The following is a 19,721-nucleotide window of genomic DNA, read 5'->3' as shown; positions in this document are numbered from 1 at the left end:
TCACTTCCTCAGTTAATGTATTTGGCACTTCTGATTCTCGGACCAGACAGTCTTGCAGTTCCCAGCTTTCCACTGCACCTCAGTTTTGTAAGGTAGTCCTTAATTTTTAGTAGACTATATCTTAGATATTTGTGTCCATTTATTTTTGATTAATTAAAAGACAAAAGAAAAGAAAGGAAAAAAAAAAAAAAAAAAAAGAAGGGCAGTTTGTAATTCAGCTCTTAGGTGTCAGTGTTTCCGGTTTGACCTCCCAGTCTTTTTGGTTGCTCCGGCCTTCTTTCTCTATGGCTCTAGCTGGCAGGGTGCCAGCTGGCTCCCAGACTATCTCTTCTGGCTCCGATCCCTTGTTTCCAGGGAGGCACTTCCTCCCTGCAAATTCCCCGGATATGCCCAACTAGGCTGATCTTCCCTAGTATTCCGAAGCTAGGGGGTGAAGGGGATCAGGCGCCGAGGTGTCCAGATGTTCCGCCCTTGGCGGGACAGCCGCGATTCTTAACACTCTGTCCCGTGTCCCCTGGCTTTTTAAAAAAAAAAAAAAAAAAATTCCCGCTTCTGGGGAAGCTTATGCCAAACCCAGCACTAGATGTCGCTGCAGCCTTCTTAGGGCTCAGCTTTGCGGGCGCTCCATGGAGGCGGGGCCGGAACTCCCCGGCTACTGTGGCTGCCTGCACCGCGGGACCGCGATCTCTCAGGCTTTCCCTGCAATTTCTGACCTTTCCGTGGGTGACCGAAGAACTCCTTTGAATCCACGCGCCAGCGCCAAGTCGGGCGTCTCAGCTACTGGATGGATCTCTCCGCAGTGGGCTTTCCAGGCCTCAGAGAAGCCACTCCTTTCTCACAGCACCGCCGCCGCTGCTTCTGCCGCCGCCGCAGCCGCCGCGGCCGCCGCTGTGGCAGTGTTGGCCACCGGCTGGAAATCCTGTCCAGCGGATCGCTGCCTAGCTTCCTTGAAACCTCTGCTGCCCCTCAGCTGCCAATCAACCCTCCCTGAGCGACTCAGATGTTACTTTTATCTGTTCTGGGACCAGAGTCAGAACAAGTCCGACTGTTCGGTCGCCATCTTCAAGCTCCGCCCCTCCATCTATAGTCTTAATAGCTTGGGCCAAAGACAGTGTCACTAGCATTTACATGGTATTTCTGGAGTGAGGGTCAGACGCATTTCCTAGTTGAAGAGTTTTGAGCAAAGACAATAGCTCATTCCATGAAAGTCATTTTAATAATCTTTGTGTATTTATGCAATATTAATTATACTACATGGTTAGCTCTGTGTTCTTTTTCATATCTGTGACTGTAGATATGAAAAATAAATTAAAATCCAGGAGACAGGTTATTGGACACTGGTTCTGTCTCTGACACTGTTTGTTTATGGGCCTTATTGGGACATTTAACCTAATAGCTGCTTAAAAGGGAAAATGATATTTGCTCTTAAATGTATCTTCACATAACTTTTCTGTACCAGGCATTTAAATGGGTTCCTGGAAAAATTTGAATAATATACGAATCCTGCTTCAAGATTCATGCATTTTTCAGATCATTATGAAAGTTAGAAGAAATAGTGCATTCTTTAAAATGGTATACAAGTACAAAGTTTTTATTTTTACAAGTTTTGAAAATTTTGAGGTTATCGTTTTCTGTTTGAAAGCATTGGAATAAATATGTTCTATGTGATATTAATCACCTTACTCATTAATGTTTCTTTTTATTTGACCTTTGTTACTTAAAAGCATGATTACCTATTATTCTGAGGAAAGTCTGCTATACCAGTGAAGAATAAATTATGGCCCAAGGCCAATTTCAGCCTGTTGTCTATTGTACTAATGAAGTATTATTGGAATGCAGCCACACCCATTTGTATGTTGTTTAGGACTCCTTTCAGGCTAAAACAGCAGGTTGAATAGCTGTGACAGAGACCTTCTGGCTTATTTGCTATCTGGCCCTTTATAAAAAAAGTTAAAAACACAACAGACAAGGATTTCAGTAGGGATAAGCCTGCCAAGTGATCTTTGAAATAACCAAGGTCATAATTCATCTCTGCTTCCCTCTCTATTCGAACCCTTTGGGAACCTCTACACCCCTCACTCCTGCTTTTTATTTTATTTTATAATATAACGAGAGGCTCGGTGCACAAAATTCAAACAGTGGTAAGGTCCTTAGGCCTGGCCAGCGATCAGAGTCATTTGAGGCCTTCCGACTGCTAGCTGGGACCTCCCTTCCCAGGCTGCCATGGGGATAATTTGCATATTAGGCTTTTATATATAGATTATTCAATTTGCCCAAATAAGCCTTACACTCCTTAATTCCTGGAGCTTTGGTCCTTTTCTGAAATGTTCCTTCTATTCCCCCTCACCACATCCCTGCACCTTTCCCTCCCCCACACACAAATCTCCCATTTCTTTCTTTTTTTTTTTTTAATATATTTTATTGATTTTACACAGAGAGGATTTGAGAGGGATAAAGAGTTAGAAACGTTGATGAGAGAGAAACATCGACCAGCTGCCTTTTGCACACCCCCCACTGGGGATGTACCCGCAACCAAGGTACATGCCCTTGACTGGAATCGAACCCGGGACCTTTCAGTCAGCAGGCCGATGCTCTACCGCTGAGCCAAACCGGTTTCGGCCAAATCTCCCATTTCTTCATCCTCAATTCTCTCTCCCCCCACCCCCTCAGTTTGTACAGGATTCCCATTTCTAACTCCCACAGCAAGCTGGCCTATCAAAACACTGTCAAATAGTTTATTTTCTTCACTAGACAGAAATCCTTATTGCTATCTTTTTAGCACTTGACAAAGTCTATATTTTCACTTGATAAAGAGTTATGATATAAATGAATGAATAAATGAATGGTGAGCTCTTCTTGATATGCAAATTGCATTAACTGAATGAATTAAATTGGTAAGTGCTTAAAATATCAAACAATAGAAATAATAAAATTTAGTATTTTACAAGTCTCTAGAGGGAATATAGTCTCTATATGTAGAAGCAGTAAGGGAAATTGTGAAGGAAAAGATTGATTTAACTGAATTAATCGTGAGTATTTTTATGGAGAAAAACGACATAGCTGTCTACTGAAAGTCCCCAAGGCAGCAGGATCTGGTGGGAAGGTCTCACCAAAAGCCTTACATATTCCAAAACCTGATTTTGTAGGGTTAGAGAATTTATCTCTTAGTGGCAGACTAATGTTAAACAGAATCTTGAGACTAAATGTCAATTCAATTTACAAGGAGAAATGTGATTGCCTCAAAACCCGAAATATTTGTATCTGCTTGACAAGGCCATTTTCTCCCCATGGGCAATCTTTATAGGAAGTCATATTACAATAAGTGAATTCTTCATTTAATTAATTTATTAATTTACAATGAGACATAGCAATGAGATTTTGCCTCTGGGACTGGACAGCAAGCTCTTCGGTTAACACATTTTTCTTTATATATGTTAATACATCCAGTCAGGTGAATTGATTTGACATTTATCTCTGCTCTGATTCATTGTAATTTAACTTTTTAAAGGCAATCTTACTATTTCTACTTCCTAATTCTGGAGGGAAGAATGTAGTACTATAATTTCTAAAGTGTGTATATAAAATAAATCAATATGAAATATTTATTTAAATAGCACATTCATATTTCTATGACCACATGATACCAAATAAAAATATGTAATAGAGCAGATACTCTATAAAATGGCTTATAACTTAATCTGAGGAAATGACACCAAATATAATAAAAGTTAACAAGTTCAGAAGTTATTTTTATTTTTTTATTACAGATTTATTTTTAAAGGGGGAAGTAAAACAGAAATATATTATCTCAAAATAGACAGTTATACAGTAGATGGATAGTTTTTGAGACATTAAGACCAATTGTCAAAAAGATCGTGTAGAATGGGGGGAAAGATGATAATAAAATGTTAAATGACTATATTGACACTTACAATTTATTTCAATTATGGAACGACCAGTCGCTATGATGAGTACCATGGCAGCCAACAGGCCCAATCAGGGCCCCAATTGGCCCCTCCAATGGCCCCTGTCTCCAGCAGACCCTGCTCCCAATCAGTCTCCCCACCCCGATGAGGGGCAGGGCCAGGGCCAGCCAACAGCCCACAACCTCTCCCCCCTGCTGGCACCACTCCCAATGGCCCCCCAGACCCTGATCGGGGATGGGGCCAGCTGGCCTGCCTGGCCAGAGAGGAAAGATAATTTTTAAAGGCATTGGGGGGTCAGAGGAGTCTATCTAAAGGAGCTAAGTTCTCCTTGCCTCAGGACCCCTTGCTTTTTATTAACAAAACTTGTCCTAAAGCAAGGTGGAGATATACACTTCACAGGGTAGTGTTTCTACAGAAGCATTGTTAGATTGGGGAATAGCCTATGGTTGTTCAGGTGTTTGGCCAATAGGAGACAACAGCATGTAGATTAAGATGCCCTGAGCTGTCTGGCAGCAAACAATCATCCTTTTCAGGTTTGGGGAAATGCCTTTAGCCATTCCAGCAGGTGATAACATACGTGACTCAGCCCTTGTTGAGTCCTCAAGTTCCATCAACCTTTTGATGAAACTCTTGCAATTATGACATGCTGGAATTGGCTTCCAGCAAGGAATGTAACAGATTTTGAAGCTGACTCTGGATGTTAAGAGAGACAAACATTCTGGAAATCCCAGGACAGAATAAAGTGGAGAAACTAGGGCTGTGGTAACAAATGCTCACAGTGTGAGGCTTAAAACAACAGAAATGCATCTCTCACAGCTCTAGAGGCCAGAGTCTGAAATCACATCCTTCCTTGCCTTTCCCCAGCTCCTAGTGGCTTCTCAGCTTGCAACTGCATCTCTCCAATCTCTGCCTCTGTTTTCACAGGATCCTCACTGTGTCTCTGAGTGTCCTCCTGTTATAAAGGTGTCATTCATTAGCGTTAGGGCCTATCTGAATCCAAATGACTTCATATGAACTTAATTATATCTGCAAAACCTTATTTCCAAAGAAGGTCACATTCTGAGGTTTTAGGTGCCCATGAGTTTTTAGAAGCACAATTACACCCATTATCACAGAGGTGGCAGGGATTTGAATGAGGATATATAGAGGAATATAAGCTTCCTATGTTTTCAAGTAACTATTTTAGACAGGAATCATTCAAATTGTTTTAGAGCATGAGGCTATTGCTCAAATAATTTCATTTCAGTTTTAAAGCACAAACTGACCCCTACGAGTTGAGACTGCAGAATAGCTGGTTACACTGCAAATTAGTTAGCAAAGTCAGCCATGATTATACTGAACACCCATAGTTCAACTGCTGAATAACTAAAGGTTGAGAATTTGTTGCTTCAAATTAACTGTACTAAACTCATGATACTGAGTAAATCAAACTTAATCATGAATAGGAGTGTATTAATTCAATTTATGCAAGTTCAAAAATAGCAGAAGGCTATTATTTTCAATATTGATTTGTCAAGTTTTTTTGAATGGAATCATAAGATAGGACTTAACATATTACTAAAAAAATGGTAAATATTTAAGATGAAAGAACTTGGTATTTCAGAAGACCTTTCTAGTTGAACAGATTCTCATAGGAATGTGATGTTTAAGAATAAGCATATGTGTGGAAAACAAAACTGAAAAATCGAGCGAGTCCAGAAAAGCAGAGCATGGTCCCTGGTGTAAGTTCTCCTCAGAGTGTCATCAGCTATAAACTGCTCCTACCACTGGATTTTCAAAATACCAATTAAATCAAAAGGTCTGTATTTCAAAAATCACATTGCTTCTTCAAGGGATATTTGTCATAATTTTAAAGCAACCTTACTATTTTTAACATGTCATTTTTAAGTGAGTCTTAATTTCTAGAGTTATGTAGGAGAATATTTAAAATTTTATAAAGGGGAATTTTATTTACTTATTTGTAAGGTATTTTAATTTTTGCTCTTCACTTAAAACCCTAAGGCATAAAAATAATAAAGTCATCCATGAATATATGAAACAAAGCTAATTTAGAAAACTCACATCATAAAAAAGCATAAATTACATTATTATTTTTTTTCTGATTTCTGAAAATGTAGGCCTCAGCTAGGTCTCATAGAAGCCTTCATGTCCATCTTTATAAGCTGTTGAGATGTAAGTGACCTAACTCTTTGTGGCTTCATTTACTCATTTATAAAAATAAACATAACGCCTACTTCCGACAATTGAGGTTTCAAATATGACAATATGTAAAAAACTGGTATATTAAACTTTAAAGTACTATATAAATGGTAGTGATAGAATAATTATGCTTAATTCTGAAAGTTATTGTAGAAACCTATGAAAGCATAGACTGTAGGGAATTTGAGCTGTGGATCTCGTGGAGAAAAATGTCCCAAATTTGGCCCACTAACATTTAATCTGTCTGATTCTTGGCAGGGCTGACCACTCAGTCAGATGTTCTGGCTTTTTATGAAGATAAAATAATTTTTAAAGGAACTGAGTGTTTGTACCTTGAATTGGATCCGGAAGTAAATGAAAAGACAGTACCCATTCTCCTGGGCACTCTAGGCTATGTTTTGTTTATGCTCGTAACTGTCCAGAGCTCTGCAAGCTGCTACCAGGCTGACTTATAGGAATTGTGAGAAGACAATAGCGTGAGTAGTCTTTATTACCCTGCACTCGACAGGAGAGGCCATAACTTGTGTCTAACAGCTGTGCCCAGAGGTATTTAAGGACAGATCACTCGAAAACTCAACGAAAATTCAGCCAAGAATGCTCCAGCAAACACTGCTTCCATTTGCTCAGCTTAAATCTTGCCTATTATTTTTTTTTAGAGACTCTTTTATAATTCTAACAAAATTACAGTTATGAAGTAGCAACGAAAATAATTTTATGGTTGAGTGTTACCACAACACGAGGAACTGTATTGAAGTGTCGTTAGAAAGGTTGAAAACCACTGGTCTAGGGAATTTAGTCTTAAGACTCAGGTTGCAGGGCAGGGCATTTCCAGAGGCCAGGCTGAGGGGGCGAGGGATAGGTTGTGAAGCTCTCTATTCAGACTGTGCTTTACTTGGAATGAACTAAACGACCCTGTGCTAGTCTGAGATATGTTCATGCAGAATCGGAAGCAGTGCCCAGGTCTCTAAAGGTCAGGAAACCCGCGTGTCCTCTGAGGCTGTGGAGGAATGTGAAGTGGCACATTGGGTCTCTCCACTCCCACTGCATTCTGGCACATAACTGGATGAACTTCAGGTTTTCCTGGTGTAGAAGACCTGGCTGGAGCTGGAACGAATTTCCCCCTTCTAAGTGGCTCTGTTGAGAGCCGCTGTGAGAATTAGCTGTGCTAAGGACTAAACGGGACAAGTGCTTACTGCTGGATCCATTACTGATTGAAATCTCTATTTCACCTTACAAAGCATATTAGCTACACACACCATCCGGGAACTATTGTGTGAATGGAACACTCTATATGTTTAGCAACAATCTGTAGAATCATACAAAGCTTTAAACATTACATAACTGTGGAGAATGGGCAGCACTTGTCCGAGTTTCCTGGAGCCATTGCTACTCAGGTACGCTCTGCTGTGCTGTCACAACTGGGGCCACGGAGAAAAGTGAGGAGATGAAAAGGAGACTCAGTAAAACAGGGACAACAAAGCAGCCAAATTATATTGGAAAATGTTAAAAACTGAGCCTGTAAGTGAAATAAAGGTAGAATAGTAACAGGTGGCTCCTTTTCCCCTGCACATAACTCTCCCTGCTGATAATGGAAGCTTTGTGTGCATCCTGGGGAGACTGTATTTCTCAGTAATATTCTTTTTAAAAATATATATATTTTATTGATTTTTCACAGAGAGGAAGAGAGAGGGATAGAGAGTTAGAAACATCGATGAGAGAGAATCATCGATCAGCTGCCTCCTGCACCCTCCCCACTGGGGATGTGCCCGCAACCAAGGTACATGCCCTTGCCCGGAATTGAACCTGAGACCCTTCAGTCCACAGGCCAATGCTCTATTCACTGAGCCAAACCAGTCCCGGCAATCAGTAATATTCTTGGGGGAGGAACTGCAGACAATAGATGGAGGGGTAGATGAAGATGGAAACATACACACGTAAAGATTCACTGAGAGTGCTTTCTGGAATTTGATCTAATGGAAGTCGTGCTGTATGAATGTTTATCTTTCTGGGGTCTTTAAATTCATAAGCCCATTCTGGAAAACTGCACTCATGACAAACATGTCTCTCTTCCTCCTTCCTCTCTCCATAGCCTCCATATACAGACATGTGGTATTGACACTAAAGAAGACATAAAACGGGCGTGGGAGTGTTGAATGGAGTGGTAGTTACACACAGGGACTTTGGGGATCGATAGCATGGCTTTAAGTTTCTGCCCTTCCACTTAGTAAGCAGCGGAAGTGTCAGTTTCTAATCTATAAAATGGGAATAATAACAGTACTTACCTCAAACACTCTTCTGAGGGTTAAGTGAGATAATGCATCAAAAGCCCCTGCTGCACAGCAGAAGTTCTCTAAATGCTCGTCATTGTAATTATTTAGTGATTGGAGAAGGTGAGTATGCCACACACTAAGAATCTATTTGTAGTCTGAGGTGTCAGGTAACTTATGAATGGAACCCTCTGGGCTTGTCTCCAGGTTGTCCGGGGTCTGAGCCATTCTGTGGCCAACACGGACCAAGGTCTGCTGGCTAGTGAACAGGCTGCTCGGCTTACACCTGCTCCCCAGGGCAGAGCAGGGAGGAGGTCCTGTCCACTTAAACCATGGACAAAGAGATACAACTAGTAGTTTCAGATGTTTGCACTAACCGGCTAGTCAATGTTGCCAGCTTGCTAATATTTAGGACTGCCTGACAATTGGCTAATTTCTCCCCTTCTTCCTTTTCTCCCTCCTAACCCCTGAGGCTGTGGTGTCATGGAGGCCCAGACCCAGAGTACCACTGACAATTCTGATTTATTTCAACATTTCAGCAGCTTTCTCATCAGCAGTGTCTTGGGCTCATGCTTTGTCTTTCAGAGCCAGAACTATTGTTTTATGAGCCTGACATTTTTTTTTTTTCTTGACCTCTACTGACAGCTTCTGGCCCCTTGCATGCACTCAGGTAGGTTGCTGTTTTTATTTATAATTTATGCTCTTCTGCTTGGCTCAAACTCCTTGATTTGTGATCTGGTCACACCTGCATTGCTCTGTCTAATGTGAAATCTTATCTTATTTTCTAGCATCTCTCTTTCTGTCCATGACATTTCTTTGGCTTCTTGAACTTTCATTTTGCTTTCACTCCTTCGTATTACAGATTTGAAATGTCTACATTATACCAACAAGGAATAGCAATCAGTTCAAAAGAGAACACTGTGAGCCATACCTTATGTATTTAAAGCACTTTATGGTTATATAGAGCACCTACACACAGAGTATCTCACGTGATCCTCACAACAACCCTGTGAGGTAGGTGGTAAGACGTCCGTTTCACAGGGAAGGGCATGGAACTGGTGAGATACATACAGGCACACTACTCAGAGTTCTACTAGATCCTAATGCTGTGAATCCTGGGATTATGTGTTAAACCTTGAAGGAAGGAGGAGTTGTGAAAATGTGACCTATTAATAGAGAGATAGTCAAGAATGACATGGAATCCCACATATTTCCTATTCTTTTTTCTTGATCTTCCTTTTCTAATCTTTCATCCTTTCTCATTTTTAGCCCTTTCTTCACCTACACAAAATATTTCCAGTTCTACTAAAATATTTCTTTTCTCCAGGATCTATATTTGATATTTATAGCACAAGATATAAAGAGCTTTTTAAAATTAATTTATATATATATATCAGCATTACTTTTTAATGACAAAAAAAATCATTACTTGAAATAGCCAGGTAATTTAAGAAAACAAGTTTTGTTTTTTATTCAAAATGTGTTCAATGAATTATTACCTCACTATAAAACTTGGAAAAAATGCTGTAATTTGGTAAGAAGACAAGAAGGTAAACTAAGCAAATCAAAATCAATTTATCTTTTTAAATTAATCTCCTAAGGAATTAAATATTTTGATCTCTTCTAAACACCTATAGAGAGCCCTGTTCTTCCTCCAATACAGTTCCACTATACTTTATAATTGTCTATTTACATGTCTATATCTTTCAGAGATGATTAGCTCAGTAAGCCAGATACAACAGCAATCTTATTAGTTGTGAAGTTCAGCTCCAGGAGGTATAAGAGAAACATATGTTGAATGAATGAATGGATTTTCTCTTGTTATCCCTATTGCTGGTTGAGGCATAATTTTAAAGTAAAGAACCCACATTTAGTCAGTACCCATGGGATTTCTCTTAGAACCCAATGGACAAAATTGGTTCGGCAAGCACTGGATGAGTGGGTGGCAGAGGATACCTTGCTTGGCGCTGAGGGCTGGTTGGAAAAACATGCCAGCCATACAATGGAAGGATACCAGTTAGGAATGCTAAGGGGTGGTAGTGATGGTGGGATACTAGAGTAGGGAGAGGTATGAGCATAAGAACAGAGGCCCAAACAGTACCCAGGACCAGTAGAGGAAACCAGGAGGAAGCTGGGCACCACGCGGGAACCAAGGTTGTTTGGAGGAGCCACAAAGGGATCTTGGAGTCAGTTGTACTGGTGACTTGTCCAGAGGTGAAGGGCCTTTTAATGAGATGGTAGCAGAAGGTGTCCCGTCAGCCCACCTGATCTTAAAAGGGTCCTGCCCTAATATGATCAGGGAGTGATACCGGTCCTGACACGTATATAAAAGAGGAAATCAATTATTATTTGTATTATGTTTAAATAATGCCTGAAACATATAAAAACTGTATATTAAAATAATTTAATATAAATTTTCATATATCAGAATCAATTGAAGATGTGGGGAATCAGGCACTTTCATACAGAATAAATTGGTACAATCTTTTAGGAGCCATTTGCAAGAATCTATCGAATTGCAAAATGCATGTCATTTTTGAACTACTGATTCTACTTCTGGAAAATTCTCTCTACTAAAAAATATTCCCACAAGATCATGTAGAAGAATGCTGTATTTAGCATTGTTTATTAAAGCTATTTCAAAGCAAAAAAGAAAAATCATCAAGTGTTCATGCCTAGTGAACTGAATGACATATTATGATAATTACGGTATGGTTGTACAATGGAATGATGTATATACATTGAGAACAAAAAGGTAGAGCCATGTGTACTGACATGGGCAGATGACTGGCATGTTAACTTTAAGTGAAAAGCAGAACATATTGTATAGATGTTTTTGAAACATCATAGAGTTATATTCTCTCCGTGGAGTCTGGAGGCTATATGTACTTATATACAGAAATATCTCTCTTAATGCTTTGACAAAGAAAGAGTGCACATGAACTTCAAACATCTATGAAAGTATCTGAAATTGAAAACATTTCTGAACACATCTAAAAAGCATTTGATAACCTCAGGCAACAGAAGACTGTGTGAATGTGTTTGCTTTACACACTACAAAATAAAGAAGTCCTGTATTTGCCAAGATTAACCAGTCATAGTTAAGTAGCTCAGAGAAAGTCTCAAGAAAAGGAGAAAAGGAGATAAAGAAGAACCAAAGACAAAGGTAAGATAATGATAGAGAAAAACATAAAGATAGGGAAGAGTGAGTTATATAAGGGGCTCAACTGAAAATAAATGGATGACAAGGAGAAAGGGGGAAAAGTGGGGGGAAAGTATACAGTAGTTCAAAGTGATCAAAGGAAAAAAGATATACTAATGTCTCCACTATCTTAATATAATAACAACACTAATAATCATTGAATAACACTAAAGCACTTTGAGGAGAAACACAATGCTAGTATTACTTAATTCAAGGGCAAAGAGATCAACAACGCAAAATTGATGAAAAAGCCATGTGGTTATACATACTTTAATGTCTGGTATTGACAATGGTGACGCTAAATTTTCTAAAGGTGGCATCCACACACAGCATTAGGTTAAAATAATTACTTTTGTTAATGCAGAGAAATTGGTACTGTATTTTTAAATGATAATTATTATGAAAAACTGATAGATTTGTTTGTATGTTAAAGAATTTGCCATAATTTGTATATTGATTCTACTTCTGGAAAATTCTCTATTAAAAATATTACCACAAGATCATGCATGAGAATGCTATATGTAGCACAGTTTATTAAACCCAAATCTAAGCAAGCAAAAATCTTCAAGTGCTCATGACTAGAGGATTGAATGATATAGTAATTACTGTATAGCTGTACAATGGAATAATGTATAGCCATTGAGAGCAAAAAGATAGAGTCATATTACTGACATGGGTAAGGATTATGATCCGTGTGTATGTGTATCAGCTATTCCCACAGACATACACACAAACATCTCAAGTAGCTCCTATTGCGAATCCAGGGGAGCAACCCTTGAATTCTGAGAAGTAGGAATTCCTTATTCATTTTCATAATCCTTTCATTATATCTGTGTAGATTTGGCCAAGACAGTGATTGCCTTTGGCATATTGAAGACATCTTGTCTAGTATTTAGTTTGGAAGGCCCAACTTACAGATTCTCTACACTGCAATATGAGATTAGCCTCCATTGAACAGAGATTCCTTTTGTGAAATCTCTTCTTTTGCAGTTTTGAAGGCCTCTGACACAGAATACCACTTTTCACATTTTTAGTTAAATAAAACAAAACACAAAGCCCCCAGCCATCTGAGAATTAGTCTGTCAGGGTTCTTACATTGTCCAGGTTCCTATATTAATATTTCTGTTGGCTCAGGTAACAGGTAAGGTGGCTGTAATTATTCCTTCATCAAATAGAAATTGGCTTAACCTGTTAACCAGGGAGTTCCCATTTAATGACGCAACCTGTAAAGGGAGCATACTCTTTCACTAGGACGTGTCAGTACGTCACACCGGGAGGACGTAATTTCATATTATTTTTTTATTTATACTTAATGAAACATATATATATATATTTTTGTTTATTTATATATATATAAAGCACAAAGGAAAATACAAAATTACAAAAAAAAAAAATAGAAAAGAATACCGACAAAAAAAAAATGGACACGTTGAATTAAAAAATTATAAATTTTACAAACAATGATAAAGATTACAAAAAATAGCTGAAACCGGTTTGGCTCAGTGGATAGAGCGTCGGCCTTCGGACCTAAAGGTCCCGGGTTCGATTCCGGTCAAGGGCATGTACCTTGGTTGCCGGCACATCCCCAGTGGGGGGTGTGCAAGAGGCAGCTGATGGATGTTTTTCTCTCATCTCATTGATATTTCTAACTCTCTATCCCTCCCCTTTCCTTCCTCTCTGTAAAAAATCAATAAAATATTTTAAAAAAGAAAAGATTACAAAAAATATATACCGTCCCTCTCGGGGCGCAACATATATTTCAAGGACGTATGCATACATCCTACCCGTTCCTGATATTGTTTACGTTTGACGTATTTATAGGTCCCGCTCGGTTAACAGGTTAAAAATTGAAGTTTTCTACATGGACTTTTTAGAAAATTGTGCTCATCACAAAACCAAAGCACAAATGGGTAATGAGATTCAAAGTGTTGTGCAATTTTAATCTATTTGTTTTACTCCAATTAGCACACTGTATGTGTGGAAAATGGGGCTGACTTCCAGACTCTCTATGGATCAATGTTGAAGTTCTTTCTCAGCTGTTGCCTCAAGCCCAGACCTCTACTATCAAAGCTTGTTTATTACAGAGGTGCACAGAAAAAAACAAAAAAACAAGAAACTATAAACTTACATGCTATGCTTCTACTCCCTTTTTCCCCTTTCTGGCCTTTTTGTCCAGGATTTCCTTGGGGGGAAATAGAAAAAGAAAACAAACAAAAAAAACACTTTTTAAAATACTGACAATTCACACTGCTTACTTTAAATGGAGACAGAACATCACAGAATAATCTAGAATATCACTTTATAACAACCTGCAGAATTCTAATATAATGCTAATGTTGATGATGATAATTATTATTATATTATTCTAGAAGCCCTATTACAAACCTGGCACTGTTCTGGGTAGATCCTTTACACACATTATCTTAAATGATGTACAAGGGCATTAAATATCCATTTTCCTACAAGAAGGCGAAACTAAGGTGTTAATCAACTGGGTTTGGACTTATTCATCTTCTTGTAAAATAAATATTCCTATTTCTTTTTAAAAAAATATATATTTTTACTAGAGGCCCAATGCACAAAATTCATGCATGGGTAGGGTCCCTAGGCCTGGCAGGCAATCAGGGACAATCTGTGGGACAACTGGTGGGGTGATCGGGGTCGGCACTGGCACTCATTGGCCACTGCCACCTCGATAGCCCCTCTGCCGCAGTTCCTCCCTCTGCAGGGTGACCAGCAGGGCAATGCGGGGGAAGGGGGCTGTAGAAGGGACTGCTGGCATCCTCCTTGGCTGGTCTGGGGCCTGCAGGCTGGGGGCAGCTCCTGTGTTGAGCGTCTGCCCCCTGATGGTCACTATACATCATAGCAACTGGTCATTCTGCCATTTGGTAGATTTGCATATTAGGCTTTTATTATATAAGATTGATTTCAGAGAGGAAGAAAGAGGTAGAGAGAGATAGAAACATCACTGATGAGAGAAAATCATGGATCGGCTGCCTCCTGCACACCCCCTACTGGGAATCGAGTCTGTAACCCGGGCACATGCACTGACTAGGAATCAAACTGTGACCTCCTGGTTCATAGATCCACACTCAATCATTGAGCCACGCTGGCTGGTCATTATTCATCTTAGTTGTTCTCTTAACTTTGCCTTCCTCCCTACCCCAGGAATCCTGGTGACTTCCACCTCAATCTAAGCTGTGTTGTTCTATTCCCATTACCATTTATCTGTCTTCTTTTCCATCTCCTTAGAGTGGTTCATCCCAAAGACTGGGCTGTGAACGAATTTCTGGGCATGCAATCCATGACCTACTGAATCAGAAATGCTGGGTATCAAACCCAGCAGGCTGTTTTAACAGCCCCTGCAGTTGATCAAATTCCATGCAATTTTCAGGGTCTGCGCTAACACTAACATGTTTTGCTGCACAGAATCAATCATTCTCTACTCTCTGCTCCCATAGCATTTTGTCCTGCTTCCTAAAGGCTTATGACTTAGCATACTGCATCAGAGCTAACTGCTTCTGCATTTCTCTGTGGCCATTGACAGAAGTGACTATGCTATATTTATCTTACTATGATTTTCCAAGGAGAGTAAATGACCAGCTATTTGAGATACATAGCAGGCTAATACACCATTTTCATTTTAAACTTAGAATACAGATGAAACAGGAACTTTTAGGGGTAAAAAAGACAGGCTTTGGGAAATTTTAGAAATCAAAGGACACAAACACAGGGCTGCAGAGCACCAGAAGATATATTTCCATAGAATAGGGGAGCTAAAAAGCTGCAATAGGTACATTTCCATAGAATGAGGGAGCTAGAAATAGCAGAAGATCTATATTTACAAAATAAAGGGAAGGAAGCCCTTCATCCAGAAGGAGAAGAAGAAACCTGAAGGGGAACAGGAAAACAATGAGGAAGGAGTGGGGGAGAGAACCACATATGTCCCCTGTGAGTTTGACCTCTGAGCTCAGAAGTTACTATAGTAACCAGGCCAAGGAAATAGTGACCAATCAGAGGGGATATCAAGGCACCAAGATCTGCAGCCCTTATTATAAGCCATTAGGAAAAGGAACTCAGCGGGACTCTTTCCCCTCCCCATGTGGGAGTTTGTGCTGTGAGAATCTTTCCCTTTCCCCATGTGGGAATCTGTTCTTCAGTAAATTTCCGCCTTTGCTATATACCACCTTCCTTCCACCCATGGTTTTCATTCTTCGATTCCCACAGAAAAAGAACCAGGAGCCATCTGCCCAGGGGGAATACTGCATGGTGTTCCAGTCCAAAAATTCCGTTTCACTGATACAATATGTTTTCTCACTTCACAGAATTATTTTGAATTGTCTTGGAATCTATAAATAGCTTTGAAATTTTTTTAAATTTAAGATTTTTAAAAACTTTTCTACTGAACCCCAATTGTCATATAGGAAATTCACAATTCCTGAGTGATGCAAATAATTTCCAACAAATGAACAAACACTTCTTCCTAGGATGACAAAAAGGCCTGATTAAAGCTGGATGGTTTGAGAGGTGGTTGGTACCTAAATAGACCACTCAGTTCAGGTACTCAGGTCTCTGGGGAAGACAGTGTGGGTTGCTTATTTGTGGCCCGCTGATTTTCCTCTAAGCCTCATGCTAGTGCCAGTCAATAAACACTGACAGTGACAAAAATACCTCAGTGTACCTATTAGAATTGCTGAAATCCAAAACACTAACAACACCAAATGCCTGAGGATTCGTTCGGAGTAATAGGAATTCTCATTGACTTGACGGGAATGCAAAATGGTATGGTCACTTTGGAAGGACTGTTTGGCAGTTTTTACAGAGCTAAACACGAGTTTACCATGCAATCAGGGAACTGCACTTCTAGGTTCACACAAAAATGTGCATATGTATGCTTAACGCATCTTTTTCCCTGATTGCCAAGACTGGGGAGAAAGTAAGATATCCTTCAATAGGTGAATGGATAAATAAACTATAGTACATGCATACACTAGGATATACTGAGCGTTAAAAAGAGCTAGTAGGCAACAAAAAAGATATGCAGAACTTCAAATGCACTCACTTAAATTGCTAAGTGAAATAAGCCACTCTGAAAAGATTACACATAGTTTGACTCCAATTATGTGACATTCTGGAAAAGGTAAAAGTATGGAGGTAGCAAAAGGAGCAGTAGTTCAGGAGGAACTGGGTGACGATGAGTAAGTGGAATAGTGGATGGTTAGGACAGTAAATCTTCTCTGTATGATATTATAATGGTGGATACATGCCATTATTCATTTGTCTAAACCCATAGGATGAACATCACCAAGAGTGAATCCTAATGTAGCCTATAACTTTAATTAGTAATAATGTATCAATATTGGTTTACCATTTGTAACAAATGCACCACTCTAAGGCTAGTTATGAATAATAGTGGTAACCGGCCGGGTCAGTTTTTGAGCTTTGACCTATGAACCAGGAGGTCACAATTAGATTCCCAGTCAGGACACATGCCCAGGTTGCGGGATAAACCCCAGTAGCAGGTGTGCAGGAGGCAGCCCATCAATGATTCTCTCATCAGTGATATTTTTATTTCTACTTCCCCCTTTCCTTCCTCTCTGAAATCGACAAAATATATATTTAAAAAATAAAAATAATAATGGTAACTATTCGTGGATAGGTGGTATGTGGAAAGTATATATTTTCCGTACAATTTTTCTATAAACCTAAAACTACTCTAAAAACACACTATTTTTTAAATAATAAAGATCATATTTTTTTGGTCATAATTTAAATTGGGAAAAAATAAACCTGCTCAAGTCTAAATGTCTGTGCAAAGTTAATATTTCAAGCTTAAGTTACTGGGTAGTGTCAGGACTAGAAATAATATCATCAAGTATGTAAATCTTAAAGGACATGGATAAGGTTGATTATTAAGTAGTACTATATAACAGCAGGCAGTTTATCTTGCATAGGATAGAATTTCAGGCTCATCTGTATTTTGCTAACTATACCTTAAGAGGGTTTGGCTTGTTTTGGTTAAAGCAGTACTTGTACTTTGCTTGTTTGTCTTTGCCAGTCTTTCCACTCTCTTTGTTCTAAAATAGATACCATTCTTCCTGGTGATTTATGGTTGTGTGGAGTTTATAAATCCTCTGTTGTTGTTGTTTTTTAACTATTTCCCTTCAGGACATAGGAACTTTCCTCAGGACAATAATAACCAGTTTCAAAATGTTTCAGACCACTAAATGTATTGCATTTGAGTGCTACCATTCATAGTGTGATGACCGTTGCTACATAAGAAGCTGAAGAAATAGCTATGATCCAGTATTTATTTTACATATTCTATGAAGAAAATACAATTATCATAATACCTTGCCTCCCAGTCTTCCCTGCTGGTCCTATGAATCCTCGATTTCCAGGAAAGCCAATTGGTCCCCGATCACCTTTAGGACCTGGAGGACCTGCATGGTTAATGAATAAAAAGAAAATGAGTATAATGAAACAATATAGTGTCGTTAATGAATATGAGATAGGTAAATCTCCAAAGAATAGAATATTTCCTAAAATTCCATATGCTATTTCTAAACAGTAAGTAGAAACATCCATTTTACATCTAAACAGTAGGTAGTAACATAAGTGTACTTATTACATTGTAGGTTTTCAATAAATAGCATTGTTATTACAAATAAAAACATATCAGGGGAAAAAAGTCTTGGTGTCTTAACCAGAGGGCTTATGTTATCTAATCAGGAATCTTCAAATGGCAGGATTTGCTGTAACTATAATGATAACTTTTATTTTTATTTATTTTATTATTTTAAAAAATATATATATTTTATTGATTTATTTGAGTGCCACCATCTTGTGGCTGTGAAAGCCACAATCTTTGTTATGGTGTGATGGTCAATTTGCATATTCCCTCTTTATTAGACAGGATAATTATTACCCTGTTTCCCCAAAAATAAGACAGTGTCTTATATTAATTTTTTCTCCCAAAGTTGCACTAGGTCTTATCTTTCCATGCACTAGGTCTTATTTTCGGAGGATGTCTTATTTTCGGGGAAACACGGTATTTCACCTGCTTTTTGTGAAGGCTGCTAAATTTAGTTTTATTTAATGTACGTACATAGTTAGAGTGCCATTTTTTAAATTCATTGGCACAACGTGTATATTTTAGCAAGCACTGTGCTAAGGACGCCTGAGGCGGGGCCTCCCTAGGTCAGCCTGGCAGTAGGATTGGCTAGAATAAAAACATGCCTGGAGATAAAGTCTGATACAATATGGTTCCTGGACTCCAACATCTGACAGGAGGACAGTGTTCCTTTCTCCTCCAGAGGCATGATCCATGGTGGGAAATACAGACCACATAAGAAAAGTGGACAGCCCCAGGGGATGAGAATTTTACAGCCAAGGAGTCTTTGGTCACCTCTCAAGGCATCTTATGAAGGTCGTGCCTCCTGTGCATGCAGGTCAGGCAGCCCTGTGATCCCACAATGGGAAGAATCGGTCCATTGAATGGCTACCAAGAGGTTTCTTTAGGAACTAGGAGGTGTTCTTCCAAGCATTCCCGACATGATGAAATTTCCCCAAAAGTGGCCCCCCAAAAATCTCATGTGAGATCAGGAATCCTTGGTCATGAAGTTTATCACTGTTATATAACTACTCATCATCCTGTATGGTCTGTGAGGGCAGAAACTGTATTTCTGTGCATGGGATCCATAGAGGCTTAGAAAGCACCAGCACAGGGAAAGAACAGAATCTCGAGTAAAAGGCAATAATTTCCCAGGCATAACTCCAAGGAAATGACACTCTGAAATAAATTTTTATCGCATTATTTTGAGGTAAAGCATATTTTAGCATAATATCCACGCTGTACATAAGTAAAATTGTGATGGTATTATTTAAGACCACTAGCATAACCAGTGAAGTTTCTCAGATTTTCATATTGTTGGTGTGAGTTTAAGTGACTTTGACTTTGTCAAGCTGAGTTTAGGGGTTTCATCAGATGTACAGGTGGAATTTGAATAAACTTGCTCAAATCAGGAAGTAGAATTATCCTGACAGTCCATTATATATTCTTAACTTCTTTATTCCAGTACCGAGTATGGCCTGTTTAGGGAATTTGGCAGAGGACAAAACAGAATG

The 19,721-nt window shown here is 39.0% G+C and overlaps 1 protein-coding gene across 1 annotated transcript in view; it reads right to left on the bottom strand.

Annotated features, from left to right (window-relative positions):
- Window positions 1-19,721, bottom strand: part of MSR1 (macrophage scavenger receptor 1) — a gene marked incomplete at its 5' end in the record, with an annotated part of 66,462 nt that overhangs the window by 17,099 nt on the left and 29,642 nt on the right. Inside the window, 2 exon segments of the mRNA XM_084877013.1 lie at window positions 13,723-13,776; window positions 17,948-18,037. Of these exon segments, the coding sequence (XP_084733139.1) occupies window positions 13,723-13,776; window positions 17,948-18,037 (144 nt within the window).

This window comes from Pipistrellus hanaki (assembly GCF_964339955.1).
Source record: "Pipistrellus hanaki genome assembly, chromosome: 3".
NCBI classification, from domain to species: Eukaryota; Metazoa; Chordata; class Mammalia; order Chiroptera; family Vespertilionidae; genus Pipistrellus; species Pipistrellus hanaki.
This window is presented reverse-complemented; position numbering and strand designations above follow the sequence as displayed.